The 18198-nt window shown below is 36.6% G+C and overlaps 6 protein-coding genes across 22 annotated transcripts; 3 read left to right on the forward strand and 3 right to left on the reverse strand.

Annotated features, from left to right (window-relative positions):
• Window positions 1-77: 77 nt before the first annotated feature.
• LOC107271261 (transmembrane protein 208) lies at window positions 78-3913 on the reverse strand. 3 transcript variants are annotated; one of them, XR_003060815.1, is made up of 7 exons: window positions 3856-3913; window positions 3512-3594; window positions 947-1105; window positions 716-852; window positions 551-635; window positions 274-481; window positions 78-209 (listed from the first exon to the last, which is right to left on the reverse strand). XR_003060815.1 is itself a non-coding variant. In XM_025088488.1 (6 exons), exons 1-6 carry the CDS (start codon window positions 3896-3898, stop codon window positions 347-349), a joined length of 642 nt encoding a protein of 213 aa, XP_024944256.1. In that variant the 5' UTR covers window positions 3899-3913; the 3' UTR covers window positions 230-346. The 3 variants fall into 3 exon arrangements, 2 of the variants coding, with proteins under 2 accessions (XP_024944256.1, XP_015602516.1); XM_025088488.1 differs by lacking the exon at window positions 78-209 and having other exon boundaries at window positions 230-481; XM_015747030.2 differs by lacking the exons at window positions 78-209; window positions 3512-3594; window positions 3856-3913 and adding an exon at window positions 2771-2919 and having other exon boundaries at window positions 242-481.
• Window positions 3914-4629: 716 nt separating this feature from the next.
• On the forward strand, window positions 4630-6618 carry LOC107271279 (probable splicing factor, arginine/serine-rich 7). Its single transcript, XM_015747069.2, has 2 exons — window positions 4630-5192; window positions 5271-6618. Exons 1-2 carry the CDS (start codon window positions 4871-4873, stop codon window positions 6473-6475), a joined length of 1527 nt encoding a protein of 508 aa, XP_015602555.1. The 5' UTR covers window positions 4630-4870; the 3' UTR covers window positions 6476-6618.
• Window positions 6619-6676: 58 nt separating this feature from the next.
• On the reverse strand, window positions 6677-8978 carry LOC107271280 (dual oxidase maturation factor 1). The gene is made up of 10 exons (XM_015747070.2): window positions 8584-8978; window positions 8439-8496; window positions 8227-8361; window positions 8059-8160; window positions 7822-7975; window positions 7526-7737; window positions 7346-7462; window positions 7170-7282; window positions 6951-7078; window positions 6677-6867 (listed from the first exon to the last, which is right to left on the reverse strand). Exons 1-10 carry the CDS (start codon window positions 8752-8754, stop codon window positions 6771-6773), a joined length of 1287 nt encoding a protein of 428 aa, XP_015602556.1. The 5' UTR covers window positions 8755-8978; the 3' UTR covers window positions 6677-6770.
• Window positions 8979-9090: 112 nt separating this feature from the next.
• Window positions 9091-11806, reverse strand: LOC107271283 (zinc finger and BTB domain-containing protein 7C). Of its 3 annotated transcripts, none has more exons than XM_015747074.1 (6): window positions 11769-11806; window positions 10771-10969; window positions 10427-10603; window positions 9867-10359; window positions 9715-9774; window positions 9091-9622 (listed from the first exon to the last, which is right to left on the reverse strand). In XM_015747074.1, the coding sequence occupies exons 1-6, from the start codon at window positions 11789-11791 to the stop codon at window positions 9228-9230; spliced, it is 1347 nt and encodes a 448-aa protein (XP_015602560.1). In that variant the 5' UTR covers window positions 11792-11806; the 3' UTR covers window positions 9091-9227. The 3 variants fall into 3 exon arrangements, with proteins under 3 accessions (XP_015602560.1, XP_015602561.1, XP_015602562.1); XM_015747075.2 differs by lacking the exon at window positions 11769-11806 and adding an exon at window positions 11112-11253 and having other exon boundaries at window positions 10771-11002; XM_015747076.2 differs by lacking the exon at window positions 11769-11806 and adding an exon at window positions 11112-11251.
• On the forward strand, window positions 9815-14627 carry LOC107271285 (protein abrupt). 13 transcript variants are annotated; one of them, XM_025088517.1, is made up of 6 exons: window positions 9815-9833; window positions 12289-12499; window positions 12608-12787; window positions 12841-13291; window positions 13371-13463; window positions 13810-14627. In XM_025088517.1, exons 2-6 carry the CDS (start codon window positions 12305-12307, stop codon window positions 14076-14078), a joined length of 1188 nt encoding a protein of 395 aa, XP_024944285.1. In that variant the 5' UTR covers window positions 9815-9833; window positions 12289-12304; the 3' UTR covers window positions 14079-14627. The 13 variants fall into 13 exon arrangements, 12 of the variants coding, with proteins under 12 accessions (XP_024944285.1, XP_024944284.1, XP_024944282.1 ...); XM_025088516.1 differs by lacking the exon at window positions 9815-9833 and adding an exon at window positions 10897-11020; XM_025088514.1 differs by lacking the exon at window positions 9815-9833 and adding an exon at window positions 11459-11585.
• On the forward strand, window positions 14601-16512 carry LOC107271217. The gene is made up of 2 exons (XM_025088461.1): window positions 14601-14717; window positions 14867-16512. Exons 1-2 carry the CDS (start codon window positions 14601-14603, stop codon window positions 16475-16477), a joined length of 1728 nt encoding a protein of 575 aa, XP_024944229.1. The 3' UTR covers window positions 16478-16512.
• Window positions 16513-18198: the final 1686 nt, after the last annotated feature.

Raw genomic sequence — 18198 nt, forward strand, 5'->3', positions numbered from 1 at the left:
AACAAAAAATAATTACGGGGCAAGATTACAGAATAGATACAAAATACTGGACAGAGATAGTAAGAAAGACAGTTAAGCAGATGAGAGGAAAATATGGCACAATATGCTTTACTGTACGATTCACTAAAGGAACTTACTAGTCTAGTCATCGTTCTAATATTCTAGTTCCTTGATTGGGATTCCCACTTTCCCTCTTATCTTATAATTCCCTAAATCGAAATGAATATGATTAGACGTTATATAACAAATTTTTATTTTATAAATTATTCTCACTTTCTCGCTCTAAGAAAGTCTTGTCTCTTATCAAGGATAACCAGATGACATAATAGTAGTGGCTGTATGATTATCAATGTCGCCATGCCATTTTTCGCTCTAATTTGCGCTGCTTTTTCTCGTCGATTTCTGGTTGAACTGGTGGTGCCGAGAAAAACCAGGGGGAAAGGAGTTTACTCCACAGCATCCAGGCACCCCTTAATGGTACCTAAAATATAAAGAGGACCAGAATTAATAAGAGATTAAGCAATGAAAAATTTTAGCAATTGATACTCACCAATAACCATAACAGCCAGAAGTAATTTGAAATAAGAGAGAGTATTTGAACTCCTGATGTTAGAATAATTAAATCTTTTACGTGCCTGTTATTATAAATCATTTATTATCAATTGGAGGATTTATCATAACCTTTCAATCCGAAATTATTATAATAAATACTTACTCCGCAACACCTCCTTCTAGATTAAGATCTACTCCAGAATCTAGTAACTGTCCAGATTCAGTATATTTTGCTTTTGCCATGTATCCCATAAATTGATAGCTTGCTACATATACAATACCTGATAATATCGTTAATGTCTAGAATTAAAATAGATACAAGAATTATGAATATTTGCAGCAATCACTGCAATTAACATTTTATGTTTATATTTATGTGATAGCAGAAACTCACAATAGTTAATGTGGTGAATTCAAAAAACACCATCATGGCTGTTAGATAAATTCCTGCGGCCCCAAAAACCATATTTCTATAAAAACTCAAGGTGGACACATTTTCTTCTACGATTTGTTTGGCCCCCTTTGTAGCAACTTTACTACTCTTTGTAGGAGGCTAGAACAGTAAACATACCCAAATGCATTAATAAAATGTTTAACACTGAAAAATAAAATATATATATGTATACATACATACAGTGCAATCTCTCACACACACACACACACACACGCACACGCACACGCACACACACACACACATCCACATGGATCCTGCTGATCCTAGTGTAAACATACCAGAGAAAGTGGAGTCCCTCACAGCTTACATTCTCTTAGCTCACGAAAGACCAGAAGGGAAATACTTGAACATTGTCACTGGTCACAGGTGTACGAGAAGGGGAACCACAGCAAGCATTCTAAGTACTAATTGATATTTCGCTTAGCTTACATGTCTCTGCATTAAGTAAGCTGTGCGGGGCACTACAGTATATAGTGTGTTTTGTAATTATTGTCATACAAGCTTAATTTTCAAAATACTCTCTATAACAGATAATACACTTTGGCTAAACTGCAGAATACAATGCTTTATTTAAATCCCCTGATGATTGTTATTTTTTTCTTGTAAAGTCCTTCAAGAAGGAGTCGCATCCTACAGTTTAACCTGCACTTTTTCATATGTAAAAAATGAAAAATCAACACTTATCCTATTTTCATTTTTAACGGAACTGCATTCTTCTTTAAATGTTGCAATCAACTTTATATCTGGCAAGAAATTTATATCTTTAATTCTCAAGAGCCTGTTTTGCTGGTACATTTTCAACAAGGAAGAATGATTCCACATGCAAGTGCAACTATAGATTTTGGAGTGCCTTGAAAACCTAAGACAAGCAGGTATCTATGTACACCATGTAATGATTATTGTCTTATGATTTTGCATTTGCCAAAGAATACAATAAATATTAACTTGCTGATCTATCTTGATTTTCTAGCTAAGTGAGTTGCTCCTTAGTTTCAAAAACCCAGACTTTGCTTTATAATTTTGTAGGTATATTATAGTCATAGTCACCTTTCGTCATCCATAATAATTAAAGCCACCCTCAATGTACAAAAACAATTATTGATAATTCAATGCAATGTTACTGCAGGGATGTTAAATCGTTCAATAACTTCTATATAATTTTTCTATCTTACTTAATTGCTTTTAAAATAGCAGTAACATTTTGCAAGGTAGTAACGTCTACTAGAGGTCCAGAATGAATAGTCATCAAGTTTAAAAATGTTTTGCTAAAACTGCAAGTATCACCATTTTATGATTTATAAGAAAGTATAATGTTCTCCAAATATTGAAAAGCCCTCTTGTTGAAACACTTTTCTGAAAGTTGTGATAGAAAGCATGAAAAGTTGTAATAGAAAATTACATGAGTCACATTTTGCAAATGATATCAGGCAATAATGTTTCAGGTATAATCTCAGGTATAATTATCCCAGTAATCTGAAAAGTTAACCACAAACTTTTCAATGTATACCTCAAAAGAGTATTCTATCAATTCATAGGGATTTTGCTACAGATTTCAGTAAAAGCATACGAAAATGATTATGGAACACTAGTGCCCGTTTCCTGGACGTGGTTTAAATCTGGCTCAATTTTTTTAATATAGTTTTAAGATAGGGTAACCAGAGTTTAAACTTCAATTAATGTCGGAGGAAACGAGCATATATACTATTAGTTTTGGAAAATGGGCAGATACGCAGAAAAAATATTGACAAACAATGTTATAATTACCGCCATGTTATCCTTCAGTCTTACGTATAAAAATTAAATTGCTTAGTCAACTAGCGACAAAAACACTCGATTTATTCAAACATATTGCTATTTTTGCATACTTATAAAGTTGTATCAATATACCCATGATACAAAACGAAGTATAGACTACTACACGACGGTCTTAAACCGGTTTAGTTAATACTGGCCTAAGGGAATTGACCAATCTCAAATATTCCTTACAAGTAGAAATATCTACGATTTGTCTATTCCTTTCTTATTTCCTGAAACATAGTCATAATAGGCTTGTATTCAGAGTCAGTTCTTCGTTTTAAGCACGATCTTAAGACATCTTCTCACATCGTGTTATTATTACTATATCTACGGCCTTCCCTTTTTCCTTTCCTTATGGCTATATCCCCAATGGAGGACATGTGCCAGTAACTGGCTCTAATAATCAAGAATTAGAGAAGTTCGGCACTAGATGGCGATGTACCTTGCGAGACGGCCTTATTCAACTGAGCGTGAGGACCTAAGAGTTTATACACCGACTCCCAACAATATTGGGCGAAATCCGTATAAATACTCACTTAAGTTTTCATATAAAAACCCATTTGGTAAATGCCGCTAGGAACTGGGCGCGAACTCTCAACCTTTCGGTCGTGAATTCGCTACCTTAACCAATGTGCTACGGCCGCCCCCTATTTAAGGTCTTAAGACTGTGCTTCGTCCACTGAATTCTAATCATACTGGAATACGTACGGCAGTGATGGGAGCTAGCAGAGAAAGGTAGCAAGGACACAGGCGAATGTAGCAACCTGTCTGTATCACAGACTGTACAGTCTCTGAAAAAGTTTAAGCTAGGCTAAAGAAAAGAGACTAAGCTAGGCACGGGGAGGACTAAAGGTAATATTTCATGCATGCGACCGCCACAATTGTTGCGCGACAAAATTACGCTGACATGAAGAATTCCGTCGCGTCTATGAAATATGGCGACGCTCTGCGAGTTGTCGCATCAGTCGCATGATAATCATAATTACATGTAATTGCCATTAGCTTGCTAGGATTGAAAATTTATATGAGAAATCTAATACAAATTTACTAACTTCCTCCACATACGTCTTCCGCGGTTTGCAGGCTTCGTCGCATATGGTCGCAACATAGAATTCTGTCACACAAAGTTCATTTCGGCTCTACTTTCGTGCAACGAAAGTACACCCACATCCCATAAATTTTTAACCAATCAGCGTGATTTCGTCGCGCGACAGTGTCGCGGTCGCATCATGAAATATTACCTTAAGCCAACATAACATAACCTGAAATAGTGTCTGTTGGGTCTCGTGGGAATGATATTACGAAAATCTTTAGTTTATCAATGAATTGCGATGTTTTATTTCCAAAATGTTTATGACGAAATTTGTACGACTTCTATTATTCCAAAACGGTTACGATACGATTGTTTCAAAACGTGCCCTAACCCCAGACTAGTGATATTAGAAAATCCCTAGGATGTATGGTCGACTAGGGATATTAACGTCGGGTATCTTCTTCCTTTCCGGACTAGGGAATTCCGAACAGAGTCACGTATTTTATTTTGAAGACTGCTTAATATTTTTTGTCGTTTTTATTAGGCTCTACATTTATATCATGGAGCCTGGATAGGATTTATATGTCTTGTATTTCAGTGCTCTTTCCATAACACCACGGCTAGCACTGGCTGGCACTGATATGTCGGTGGGACCATGGGTGGGACAACATTTTTGCAGAGCTTGTACACCACATGCGCAGTTCAATTCGAAAAGGACAACCTCATCCACGAGATGAGTGAGACAGCTGCGCGCTCGCCGGGTTACTTCCAAATACAGGCGTATGGATTCTAGTATGATTAGAGTTCAGTGGTGTGTTAGTATTGCTGTGCGTCTATCGACGAGTGAAAATCGAAACAACACGTTAGTACTTATTGTACTAAATAATGGTTTCGGCCATGCATTATGTGCAAATTTGACTACCGTTTCAAAAAAGGATATACTAGATCAACAAATTTGCACAAGTTTCTCTTCAAAGATAGAACAGAGTGTGTTATAAAAGAGAGCTAACCTGTGCTTGGAAAGTGCTGTGGATATGGCGGTCGGAACGACTAAGGTTGTCCAGGTGACGAATATCGCACCTCAGGCAACGAAGGATCAAATGCAAACGCTTTTTGGTTATCTGGGAAAAATTGAAGATATTCGACTCTATCCCACTATACGCGATGTGGCTGTACCCGTTCAATCGCGTATTTGTTACATCAAGTTCCATGATCAGGGTTGTGTTTCTGTTGCACAGCATATGACTAATACAGTTTTCATTGACCGTGCTCTTATTGTTATTCCATATCAGAATGGAGACATTCCTGATGAGCAAAGGGCACTTGAATTAACAAACAATGGCACTGTGGTGCCTGGTAAGTATTTCATAAAGAATGAAATTGAAATATTTTTTTGTACGATCAATTGATTATATTGCTCTTCTGTTTACACAGGCCTTTATCCATCAGAACCAAAGCTTCCTCCAAATGTGGTGAATGCGATTGAGGGAATTCCTCCTAATCATGTTATCACTACAATGGATCCCAAGCTAGAAGCAAATGGACTACCAGCATACCCACATTTACCAGGCCATCTTGATAGCAGAAGGATAGAAGAGATTCGCAGAACATTAGTTATTGCCAATTTGGAAGCTTCTGTCTCGGCAGAGCAATTATTAGACTTCTTCTCCAGTAATGGAGTGGAGATAAAGTATATTAGGCTCTGTACCAGAGATTCGGATACCGATCATTATGCTCTGGTTGAATTATCTGAACAAGGATCAGTGGTTCCTGCTTTGCAAGTCAATGGAAAAGTTCTTGCTGAAAAGCCTATAAAAATATACCATTCAACCCAAGCAATTGCAAAACCTGAAGCAAAGAGTAACGAGGCAGCCCAAAAAGAAATTGAAGAAGCAATGTCTAGAGTAAAAGAAGCTCAAAATTTAATATCAGCTACAATAGACCCTATGATTGGTATTTTATCCAAGGATAAGCGCAGCAGAAGTGGTTCGAGAGGTAGAAGATCGAGATCCCGTTCGAGAGGACGAAGCAGGCGTTCGAGGTCTAGAAAAAGATCACGCTCGCGACACAGACGCTCACGATCTCGTCACAGACGTAGATCACGCTCAAGGTCGAAACGCTCCAGGTCTAAGGAACGTAAAAGAAAATCTCCGTCACGTAGGCGAAGTAGCTCTCGAGGTCGACATCGTTCTAGATCACGTTCTAGACGATCTAGATCACGTAGATCAAGGTCCAGATCGAAGGATAGAAAAAAGAGGTCGCCTAGAAGAAGAAGTCGCTCCCGCTCTCGAAGCAAACGCTCCAAATCAAAGTCCAGGAGATCACGATCTAAATCAAAGTCCAGGTCATCTAAATCAAAATATTCTGAGAAAACCAAGGACAAAGATAAGGAAAAGGATAGACGTAGCAAGGACAAGTCTGACAGTAACGGCAGGAAAAGCGACGATAAGAGCGAAAGAGGTGATAAAGAAAAGAGTGAGAAGTCCGAGAGAAGTGAGAAGAGTGATAAATCCGAGAAGAGCGAAAAGAAATCAAGCAAGGAGAAAAGAGCGATTGAGAAAGAATCGAAATCCGAGGAGAAGAGCAACAGAAGTGCTTCGGAGCACGAGAGTAAAGAAAAACAGGATTCAGAGAACTGAACGGTTCCTCGTATATTACGTTCAATACTCTCTGACTTCACCTATATTCTCGCTCTGCCAATCTGCTGTCAATATACAAATCCATAGCATGTAATTACATACTTATTGGCATAACAAAAATATACAGTCTCCTTCAGAATTTAGTTATCTGGAATGTATTTCAACCGCCTCCCGAAAGTGATTGGAGCCTTGGTCATTTCCTTGCTTTTATATTATTATATTTATTGAGTACTCATTAGTTTCAATTAGTTCCAAATATCCTTAGTATAGCTTATAGGATTACTGCATCGTTTATTTACTTTCGATTCTTCTTTTTTAACGGCTTTTGTGGAAGCGGTGGCGAAACCAATTTTTCAGTACTACGATAGCGTTCGTTGTACGCTTGTGATGGCCTAATCAAATATAAAAGAACGAATTCGAAAAGTAAAATTTATTGAGCGGTCATTTTTTATATAGTATATCTAAAGCTACTTACCCCGGGAGGACTTGATTCGCGTAAATCGGATCTTCATTTGGATATTGTTCTATTCGTACTGGCAACGGAGCACGCAAAAGTGTTTTCTTCTGCGCCTTTGTCAACGTTGAACGTCTCTTCATTACAACCTAAATTAAAAGATGAAAATTCGGAAAGGATACAATAACAAGATGTCATTATTCCTAATGTATTTTTCAATATAATGCAATAGATTCCTACCACATTAGCATCCTTTATTTGCTTTATTGTTTCCGTTTTTGATGCCTCCTCCATTTCCAGTACGTTATCCATTTTATGTGTTTTTTGCGTTGCATTGTTAAGATCTGATTGTTCTGGTATCGATACATAGGAATGGATTTACTCGTATTAATTATCTTAATGAATATTTAACTTACTTATTATACATTCATCATATTGATTAAGCGGATCTATCCCAAGAAATGCTGAAAGCGCGTCAGGATATCTAAGGTCCATAAAGATCATTACTAACGCCAGAATCAGACAGAGTGTTCCTATGACAAAAATAAGTATAATAAAGAAATCAGTAAATTGCTTAGGCATATATAAGTTTTTACCGCTAGAACAGGTCAACCAAAAATCGGGACCATAATGCAATTGTATTACTCCATCTGCAAAAGGAATTCTCAATGGCAATGGGTTTCTGACCAAGAACCACACGCTGCAAGATAACAGCTGTAAGGAACCAGTTATTCCAATAAAATACGCTGCATAACGTCCGACTAATTGTAAAAATATATTAGCCATTATCCAAGTAGGTAAGGCAAGCCTGAAGTAAATACAAACTCCATTAAGGATTCATCTGACTTTCACAATTACTTAAAAGGTAAGACAGTAAAAATTCTCTAATCACCATAAAAGAATATGTGTGTACCATCCTGCAGTTCTATAAAATCTACCAAATCGAATTCCTTCTCCATCCAGTGTAAAATATTCTGCTATCCAAAGAATTGGTAAAGGTAGTCCTTTCCTTTGAGACTCTCTAAAAGTCCGCTGTACGAGGCCCGCTTGAAAATTAAGAATTTTTCAGTTAAGTTCTGATCAATAATTATTCAATTAACCAATTATGATATATATGATTAATGATTACCATAAGGCCCAAAACCTATTCTCCCCTGATCCCAAGTCCAAGCGAATCTTTCGTTGTAATTGATTTGTTCTTTCTCAAGAGGAGTATTGCGCTCACCCATTCCTAACAAATTGAAATAACTTTAGCTTTATGATATTTATAAAAATTTGCGTGCTAGGCCACACAAACCTTTTAGAGTTATATTTACTGAACGCAGTCCGATTTTTATTCCCATTATTGCCCGAATTTCACTCTTTTCACCGGCGCGATAAGGTGTCGTACTATTTAGGTACCCAACTTCCCATTCTTGACCAAAATTTCCTACTGTTGGGCAATTGAGAAATTCTTATTACACATGTTACAGCATGCCAATAGAGATACAAATGACTTGATGTACTTACACATTATCAGGCAACCTATGAGAATACTAAAAGTCGCTTTTAGAACAACATAAATGCTCTAAAAGTAAAAGTGAATAACAGATAAATATAATAATAGAATGAAGCAGAAGAACAGTAAAATGATATAAAATAAATAGTCGCATACCCGTTTCTGACTGTAGCCAGGAGTAATGATATAATACGCTGTAGCAATTATAACAAACGCCAACATAAATCCAGTTTCTAACACATCAACAGTCACCGCAGTTTTGTTTTCTGGATATTGAGTCGGAAATCCTTCCGATCTACCAAAATCGAAGTATCCCTTTTTCAACATAATTTTAATGTACTAAAGATTAAACACTGAAGTATACATAGACTAAGAAGACTATCTGAATTGTAAAATGTGAATCATGATACGGTCTCCTCGCAGCTCACATATTCTCTTATCACACATCCTTTTCCGCTCTAACAATAGGCTTTATTATAATTTGTGTGATATATTCCGCAAAATATAATCTATAGTGGAGCATGTAGTAAAAGTGTTAATATCACAAAGTCAATAATAAAATAATGGTTATTATCTATACATATATGAATGATTTATACATATATGAATTATCTATACGGATGATGAATGTTTTTGAAAAAATAATGAAGTACATCCTATATATCCTCGTATAAATATAATAATTTTATTCAGTTTACTACATATCTAATATATGTATATATATAATATATATAACAATGTCATTCTTCGTTGATACTACTCTAGTGATTGATAGTACAGCTGGCATTTGTTGATGTCTATCAGACATTTCCATTGAGCGATGGCGGCGGTTTATTATCTTTATTTCGTTTAGCGTTATGATAAAGGTACGAATGGACCCGAAGACTGTTGCTGTTTTTATATTTATTCCCGCACAATTTACACGTGAGACTTTCAAGTGGTCCATGAATATAGCGGACGTGTAGTTTAAGGTTTTCTTTCCTGGTAAAATGTCGTAGACACCATGGACAAGAGTACATTCGTATTACCTTGCCGCGTTCCATACGTAGCGTAGGACTCAATTCTGAGACCACCCTAAGCGTCGTCTCCAGAGGCAGACTACTTCCAGGAATTCCTTTGACAGTTCGCCGACCTTTGGATAAGCTCGGGTCATAAGGAAAGTCTCCTCGAAGGGCTGCCTCGATATTAGTGTAACCTGAGCCGAAGATTTACTGGAGTTTCGTTATTCTTTCTAGGAATAATATATTTTTCTACTTTTATTCATACTCTGTCTATAATTATATTTACCTAGGGATTCTTCTTGGCAGTTGGAATTGTATGGTGTTAGCTTAGAGTTTGGCACAAAGTCTGCAATGAAATAGTCTGCATGAAACTTTTATCCAGTATAATACAAATTTGGATCAATGGTATTTATATTTGGTTTAATTGTTTTGATGTACCTTGGGGATAATAGGAATCATCAGTTGGTCTCTGTAAAGTGTCTTCTCGGCGTTGGATCAATGGTTCATGGATAGGATAATTTCTGTAACTGGGATCCCCGTCGACGTCTGACGTATAGTCTAGGGGCTCGTGTTTCGTTCTGGATGTCCTTCCTATGTCTGACGTATAATCTAAAGGTTCTTCTCTGATGTTAGATAAATCCTCAACATTTTCACATCGTTCATTAAATATATGAAGTTCATTCATAACATTTTCGGGTTCCATATCACTGCCTGGATGGTTTGGTTGATTTGAAGTGATCCTGTCATCTTCTGAAAAAGCTGCCTTTGCGTTGTGCGAACTATTTGGCTCTGGTGATCGTTGTGACTTGTCAGGTGGTCTGAATTGCTTCTCGATGGACATATGAGATATACTGCGCCTTGTGGACATATCTCCTACAGGTTCATCGCGTAAAAGATTCTCCAAATCATCAGTATCATGTGCCAGTTTATCCTAAAAAATCATCAATTAGAAATAGTGGGAAGTTCTGTGAAGGTATTATCAATCTCTGCTTGCATACTTTATCAATGTCCTTTGTAAGGCCTTTGATTTGAAGGGTTTCGGCAACTTTTAAAAAGCTTGCTATATCTTCCTGCTTTATACTAACTTCACCTTGATACATAAAATGTAGCATTGCTGATAAATCACGATAGTTTACATCCTTTAGAATGACAATGGGATGTTTACAAGAATTACCCTGTAACAAACAAAAAATATAGATCCATAATAGAAGTCTGCTATGATATAAATTAAAGATAAGAAAAAAATAAAATTAGCGACAAGCTCATGGTAGGATACAGTTCCACTTTATATTAATACTGCCTCCATTCCATTCCATTATGTGAGAATAATACTTGGCAATACCTTAAAAAGTTCTCTGAAGTACGTACTGCAAACTGATAATATTAATTTATGTGCCCTTAATATTTGGCCCTCAGCTGCAAGAGTCACATCGACGAGATGCTCATCTGTTAAAAGCGTGTAAAGTCCAGATGATAAATTCCTGGGAAAGCTGTTCCAAACCAGAGAAAACTGTTCTCCAGCCATGCTTGCACTTGATGTCCTTAACACAAAACTCAATCAAGTCACTTGATGTCTACATGACAGAATAAAAGTATGCATTAGAAGAAATTAATAATAAATAAATTATACTCTACACTTAAAAACTGAATCACCAAGCTCATAGAAAAAAAGTTACAGTATACCTGGATATGGAAGAACCCTGGGGGGCAGATAGATTTAACTAGTAAGAACTGTCAAAAATGATAATAAGTTAACAAGAAGGTTTGTTTATCTCGTTATATTAATGAGAACATAATTCCAACTTCCTGACAATCCATCATAAGCTCAATTTCAGGATTTGGCCCTTTTTTCAGTACTTCGCGTCTTTTTTATTTGTGTTTTCTACTGAATAACAAAACCATGAATCATAAGCGCGCTTGTGACGAAACGACTTCTTCAGTTTATAATAGAGTTTTCTCTTAAGGCGCGTTCTGTGTGCAAGAAATCTATATTTGTCACGAGAAGGCCCTCAAAGTGTTTTTCCTTTTAACACATATTGCATCTAATCATCTATATCACAGGATCATTTATAAAAACCAAAGTGTTGAATTTTTTTGAAATTATTGATTATATAGCATGATTAATTCAAATACTGTACAGATGAAACAAATCATTTGGTAAGTTTTGTGAGTTTGAAACTCCTGTACGATGCAACTGCACAATTGCATAATACCTTATGAATAACACTTTAGTGTACTAAAAAAAACTTAATCAGTGACCCATCTATGTAATGTAAAGTTTGTAAAAAAGAAATGCAAATCCAGCTATGTATAAAAATGAGTCTATTATTAAGTACGAACCAAATTATTAGAGATATTTTCATAATTGTGGATACTTCTCATATTCTTTGACGTCTCCTTTGCAATAAATGAATTTTAATTGTATTTGGAGGTAAAAAATTGATTCTACAATATCGCAAGAGTAATCAGTAGTCAACCCTGCACTTCTCAGTATTCTTTCATAGAGCGCCTGTAAAATGCAACTAAAAGTGCATAAATCCTTATGAATGCTGCTTAAAATATTGCAGCAGAGTTGTAGCTAAGTGTACATACAGTAATTTTGTACATACAAAAGGATCTCAGCACTACTCCCTATATCTGCACAAGCTGTCAGATCACATTTGAAAATACTTTGAAGAACAGTAATGGAATTTTATTATAAAATCTAATGAAACACTTTCTAAAAGACAAAATGTTCAAGAAAACGCCCTTGTATTTTGTCTATCTGTAATAGTCCTGAACTCCTGGTTAATTTATTTAAAGACTTTTTCATAACATTTCTTAACATAGGAGTATATCCTAAAGAAATGTACTTTTACAGGTTTAGATAGTGCACTATGGCAGCAAATACTGTGGGAGAATTACATACGCTTAAATGGAATAATTTCTTGAACAGCCTAACAGATGGATTTGTTTCTCATCTAGCTGGAAATGATTTGGTGGATGTCACACTTCTAGTTGATGGTAAAATTCTTCAGGCACACAAACTTGTACTCTCTATATGCAGTCCATACTTCAAAACTGTTTTTAAGGTATTTTCTGTTATATTTGAAACTTTCAACAGATAGCTGTACAATCAACTAGATCTGTTACATGTAAATTATTCCAAATGAACCTCTTATTTTATTTTCACTTTTCAGACAAATCCTTGTCAACATCCAGTGATTATTCTAAAAGACATGTCATTTGCACATGTGAATGTCTTAGTAAATTTTATGTATCAAGGAGAAGTTGATATAAAAGTGGATGATCTTCCAGATATATTGAGAGCTGCACAAAATTTACAGATCACAGGACTCTGTGAACATGGTGATTTTAATGTTAGTATCTGTCTTATAATTTTAAACTTCTAAATAATCGCTGTACTGTATAGTTAATTTCACAGAATACAGATGAAAATTCATCCAATCAGGACTTAGATGAATCTAATGCAACGTGCCTTGTCATTAACGATGCTCATTCCAAGATTGGTGCAACAGAATCAAAAACTAAGTTAAGAAATGGCCAACAAATAACTGCATCGTTAGAAGATATAGGAATGTGCCTTGATCGTGATAAAACGTCCATGCCTTCAGATGAAAATGTGATTAAACCAAATGATTCTAAAAGTTCGAATACTAGTTATAAGCGTTTAATCAATTTGGAAGTTGAAATGTCTATGAAAAGAGGGAGAAGATCTCCACCACCATTAATAGGCATAGATGATCCACAGACACCATCTTTGAACTCAGTATTAGAAGTATTGCAGGACCAGCAGGGCAATTTTACCCCAATATCAATAGAAGACTCTATAAAAAATGAGAATGTAACTTATAACGAAGAAGGTGAAGATAGCAACGAAAAAGAAATCTGTAAACAACTCCATTACTTTATAGAATTTTTACTATTTTTCTTGTTATACAGCTGATTCAAAGAGGACAGTCCAGACGAACAACTCCGGCCTTCCATCATGTAGCAAATTCATACCACTGCAATCAGAACAGCTAACACGACAAGGTACAAAAAGTTCATTACCATTGGACCAGACGAAATCGCCCTTAATCACAACCATCGCTGAAAGATCATTCTCACTTTCCACTGAAATCTGAGACTCGATATTATTCGTGCACTCAATTTATTTCCTAATTGGAATGACGTCGTTCTTCATCAGCTGAACATCTCTCACACGCATGATAACATCATCGCTAGTCAATCGCAAAGGTAAAAACCTCTAAGTAGGGAACATTCTCAGATCAATAAAGGAACACATAAATAACTCATCTTCTTCATCCGAGGTTGTGTCAAAGAATCATATATCCAAAAAAAAACTGTCAGAAACATTCTTGGCCTCATAAATTTGCAGTTGTGGAGCCGGTCATATACAGACTGTCTGCCAGAGGTCGGCCCCAGCTCGTGCACGAGGGTTACGTTTACAATCTAACGTCCCGTTCGGAACACCTTAATCGTTCCCATTATCGTTGTGCAGAACAACATCGTGGATGTCGTGGCAAATGTGCTGTAATAGCTGAAAGGTTTATGCCGACTGGAGTCAACGAACATAATCATCCGCCTGGCTATCAATCAGAACATGATTATAGGAAAAAGAAGGGACTGGATACCGATACTATGTAAATGGATAACTAAATGTTCTATATTATCGTATCGATACTCTTTTTTCCTGCAAAATAACGTCTGTCGTTCATGTTATCAGTTTATTTAATCATTCTTAATGTAGCTTATTTTTCTTTCTAAATGATATATCATTTAAGTCATAGTGATATAGATCCAGACAACATATGTCTAATAGTCATCTTCAAGATATCTTAAAGACAGCTTCTGTGCCATTAGACGCCTTAAAGACGACTCTTGGACATTATGTGTTGTCAAGGCGAGATATTATACAGCATTGATTATATGTACTACTGATACATTCCAGAGCAATCAATTATTCAGAGATTTTTTATGATTTGTTAAATAATTTTATTGATGCTAGGCTCAAATACAATCGCCCAGTTGCTTTAACGTGATACTTGTTCAAGAAATCAAGAATAAATATATTTATTTTAATTGTTAAATCATTTATTAACATGTTGCTGATTGTTTGTATAGGCACATAAAGATATTCTTTTCATTGTATGAAGTTACGGGGAAAAAATGAAGCTTGTATCATCGACTATTTTACTAAATGCATTTCTTTTGTTAACTCGACAGATTTTTAAGAATAGTTGCTCTTTCCCACGGCTAGAAATAAAACAGCTAGCAGAAACAAAGGTATTTTCATTTTGTGATAACAAAAATTGACGATCTGGCGATTGACCCTCTGTCAGTGATGATGTCTTCATAATTCACGTGTATCAGTCAACGTAGACTAGTTCCCAATGGTTCCCACGAAAATCATATGAGACTGCAAAGTCCTAAAGTCCTTGGCAAAGACAGAAAAATATCTGGCTCTATCGTATAGGAATTATTTTGCAAAATTTTTTTGCTTGCCACAACGTTTCAATCGGATCAATGACGCGAGGCTCTCGCAACACATTCAAGAATTACGTAAAACTTATTTCGAAGATATTGATGTCTTAAATGACCCCAATAATGCTGCAGATGATGTTTTGCACAGAATTGTTCTCATTTTAAAAAGAACTTCAAGAGAACAACTATTGAAAGAAGGACCAACGCTTCTAGTACCTTGTTCTATAAAAGTCCTCTTCCATTATGAGTATGGTCTTCCTTATAAAGAAGGTCTCTGCGATTGGAAACAAAGAAGACACTTAAAATTGGCCAAAGAATCATATTACAATCTGTTAAGATCTTTTGTACCGGAGAAATCCAAGGAACTTGTGAAAGTCGTTATAAAAACAATTCACAAAGGAAAGTTGTGGTTAGTGGAAGATTTTGCCTATGACCTATTGTGGACTCTCCTAGAATTAAACGTTTCTGGTTTCACGGTGGTTCAAAGGATCTTAAATAAACTAGAGATGCTTGATAATGATATCCCAGACGCAAGAGCTATCGTGAGAGTGTTATACGAACTGCTGAACGTGTATCATTGGCCTGAAGATATGAAAACTATAGCGGTAGTCGAGAGGCTTTTGAAGCTTTTCCATAAGAGCATGGTAGCAGCAGATGGAAATGATCCTCCTTATGGATCCCTCAGGAAAGGATTGGAAGTGTGCGTTAGACATATTCTACAACGTCTTCCGAATGATCATCTCCTAGTGGCCATCAGACATATGTGTCTTTGGACAATGAAGAATGAGACTAATGATGAAACTATATTAGATTTTGGAAGCACTCTTGAATACGCTGCCTTTTTGCATAACAGCAGTTCATACGAGAAAACTTTGACTTCTGAAGTGTTTCCGATGCTAATGCACATGATAGGATCAACAAACAGATTAGCAAATCTATTAGGTAACAGAGTACTGCAATATCTTCTGGATAGAAACAACAATAAACATCAATTTGATACACCAAAGATCTTCTTCGAGAATACGCAGTTTGATCTATGCATTGGTAAGTATAATAGGAAGGATAAAATCTTCCTGAAAACGTACCGCGAAGAACTTCATGACTGTCTTGTCAAGAGTGTGATCAATCATTGCTCAACTAGATTGAATCTTGAAGCCACTTACTGCACAATATGTCTCCTGGCAGTGGAAGTACCTTGTGGATTTACAGCAGCATCTACAGTGTGTTTGGCTATGAACCTGCAGGAGTTGACCTTAGAAAGAAAGGATCTATCACGGGAAGTGTCCTTCCACGTTCATGCCACTGTTATGGCTATTATGTCTCTTCTATGCTGGGTTCATCATGCTAAAGTATTTTTTAATTATATTAATAAGATTATGATGGAACGAGCTCAGTGGGCACCGCACTTAAATCCACCGTTACAGTCGCGATACGATTTTGCTATCCATCACATTCTTTGGGACAAGCCTGAATTTTTCTTCGTTGATTGGGAAACGCGTTACGGCCTTTGGAAGTGTTTTAGACTAAAAGAAGAACGGCGTAGCGTCATCAGTTCCCACTAAGACTGTCCAGGAGATAACGACGATGATGATGATGATTCATGATAAATCAATATTCATTATTAAAAAACTCATTGTGTCAGACGATGTAAATTGTTAGGATGCGTTAGATACCAAGTTGTTAGGTTGCTAGGTACCACACCTTTAATTAGAACAGTTTCGGGCTTGTGTTCATTTCTGATACACAGTTCAGTATGTTACGCCAAATTTGATGGGGTGGATGTGACTTAGAATCAATCGGTAAATAGTGTTGAATTCATTTCTACAAAAATATGTCAGATAAATTGAATATGAGGTCAATGATATCATCGCCTTTAAGAGTTAAAGGAAGCTGTGCAGATTCAAGCGTTTTGGGAAATCATAATACCGTCAGGAAACCCGACAAGGATAATGCAGCTGAGTCTCTAAATTTTACCCTGGTCGGCTCGCCTGCTCCGAGATCACAAATACGCACTTTTATATCGACAAATACGTTGATTAGGAACAAAATAAAGCCCACAGTAGCATCTACAAGAATTCGTGATCTCGACAAGCATGAATCCTCGCTCGAGAAGCTGTACAGCTTTGCTGATAATCCAACGAAATATGTACAGTCTTCTAAGGATGAAAAGCTGACCCTCAACTTGGAGTTCTCGGACCGCTCTGATGAGTCTGATAATTACTATAATTCTCATAACATTGCCTTTGGACAGAATGGCGAGTATAGAATACCAGAATACGATCATATACGGTATTTGGAATTCAACAGAACTAATTCTCACGAATTAAACAATGATCCCACTAAGCTAGGGCATAAACAGAATCTAATAATACAAGGACAGAAGCAGAACGCAGAACGACAGTCCTCGCACTCAGGATGCTCAAGTAACAATGCAGTCGCAGGAGACGATAGAAAGAAATCGCAGAGAAATCGTATATCAGCATCTTCGGATTCCGAAAGTGGAAGCTCAGGAAGTAACCACCGTAAAGTCGTACTCGGGAGCCAACTTGTTAGAACACAGAAATTGAATGACAGTCTGACAGACGGCTCTAAGAACACGTCATTCGACTGCGCCATCAACTACAAGAACACTGTAAATCCAATGGTGGAGAAATTTATGTTAGATACAGAACAGCAAGAAGAAGGAACAATAAGCAATCGTTTATGTAATGGTAGCTTACTCAGTAAAAATTTCGTTCAAGCTGTCCAGTCACAGGTTGGTAATGATTCTGTTGAGAATTCCTCCAGGACTTCGCCTGAGACTTCCCGGACGATACTCAGTGGTACATCCTCAAACGATGGAACCTGGCATCAGCATAGTCTTAACAGTGCTTACTTCGCTTCGCCGGATACCGAGGTTGATGTTGATAAATTATCAAGTAATACATTCAAAAATGTCATGGGAGAGAACGAAGATGCCTTCAAGGAGGAGAAGGAACAATATTTAACTGTCATAAAGAATGAAGAATTCTGCCACGATAGATCGTCCATGAAAATATCCCATCCCTACATTTTTATAACTGATGAAGCCATCGATACGGAAGTCATGGAATGTTCTAGATCATTTTCAGTGAATTACTCTGAAAAACCAGAAAACAACTCCACACTGGAGATCAATAAACCGGATAACTCCTGTGCTAGTGATAACAATAGTGATTATGGAATTAATATGATATTCCCTGAGAATAATGAACGGCCCAAGGATAGAGTCAGAATACGTCCTTCTGATAATACACAGTTGCAT

Source organism: Cephus cinctus, unplaced genomic scaffold (assembly GCF_000341935.2).
Source record: "Cephus cinctus unplaced genomic scaffold, Ccin1 Ccin1_scaffold0929, whole genome shotgun sequence".
Taxonomy (NCBI): Eukaryota; Metazoa; Arthropoda; class Insecta; order Hymenoptera; family Cephidae; genus Cephus; species Cephus cinctus.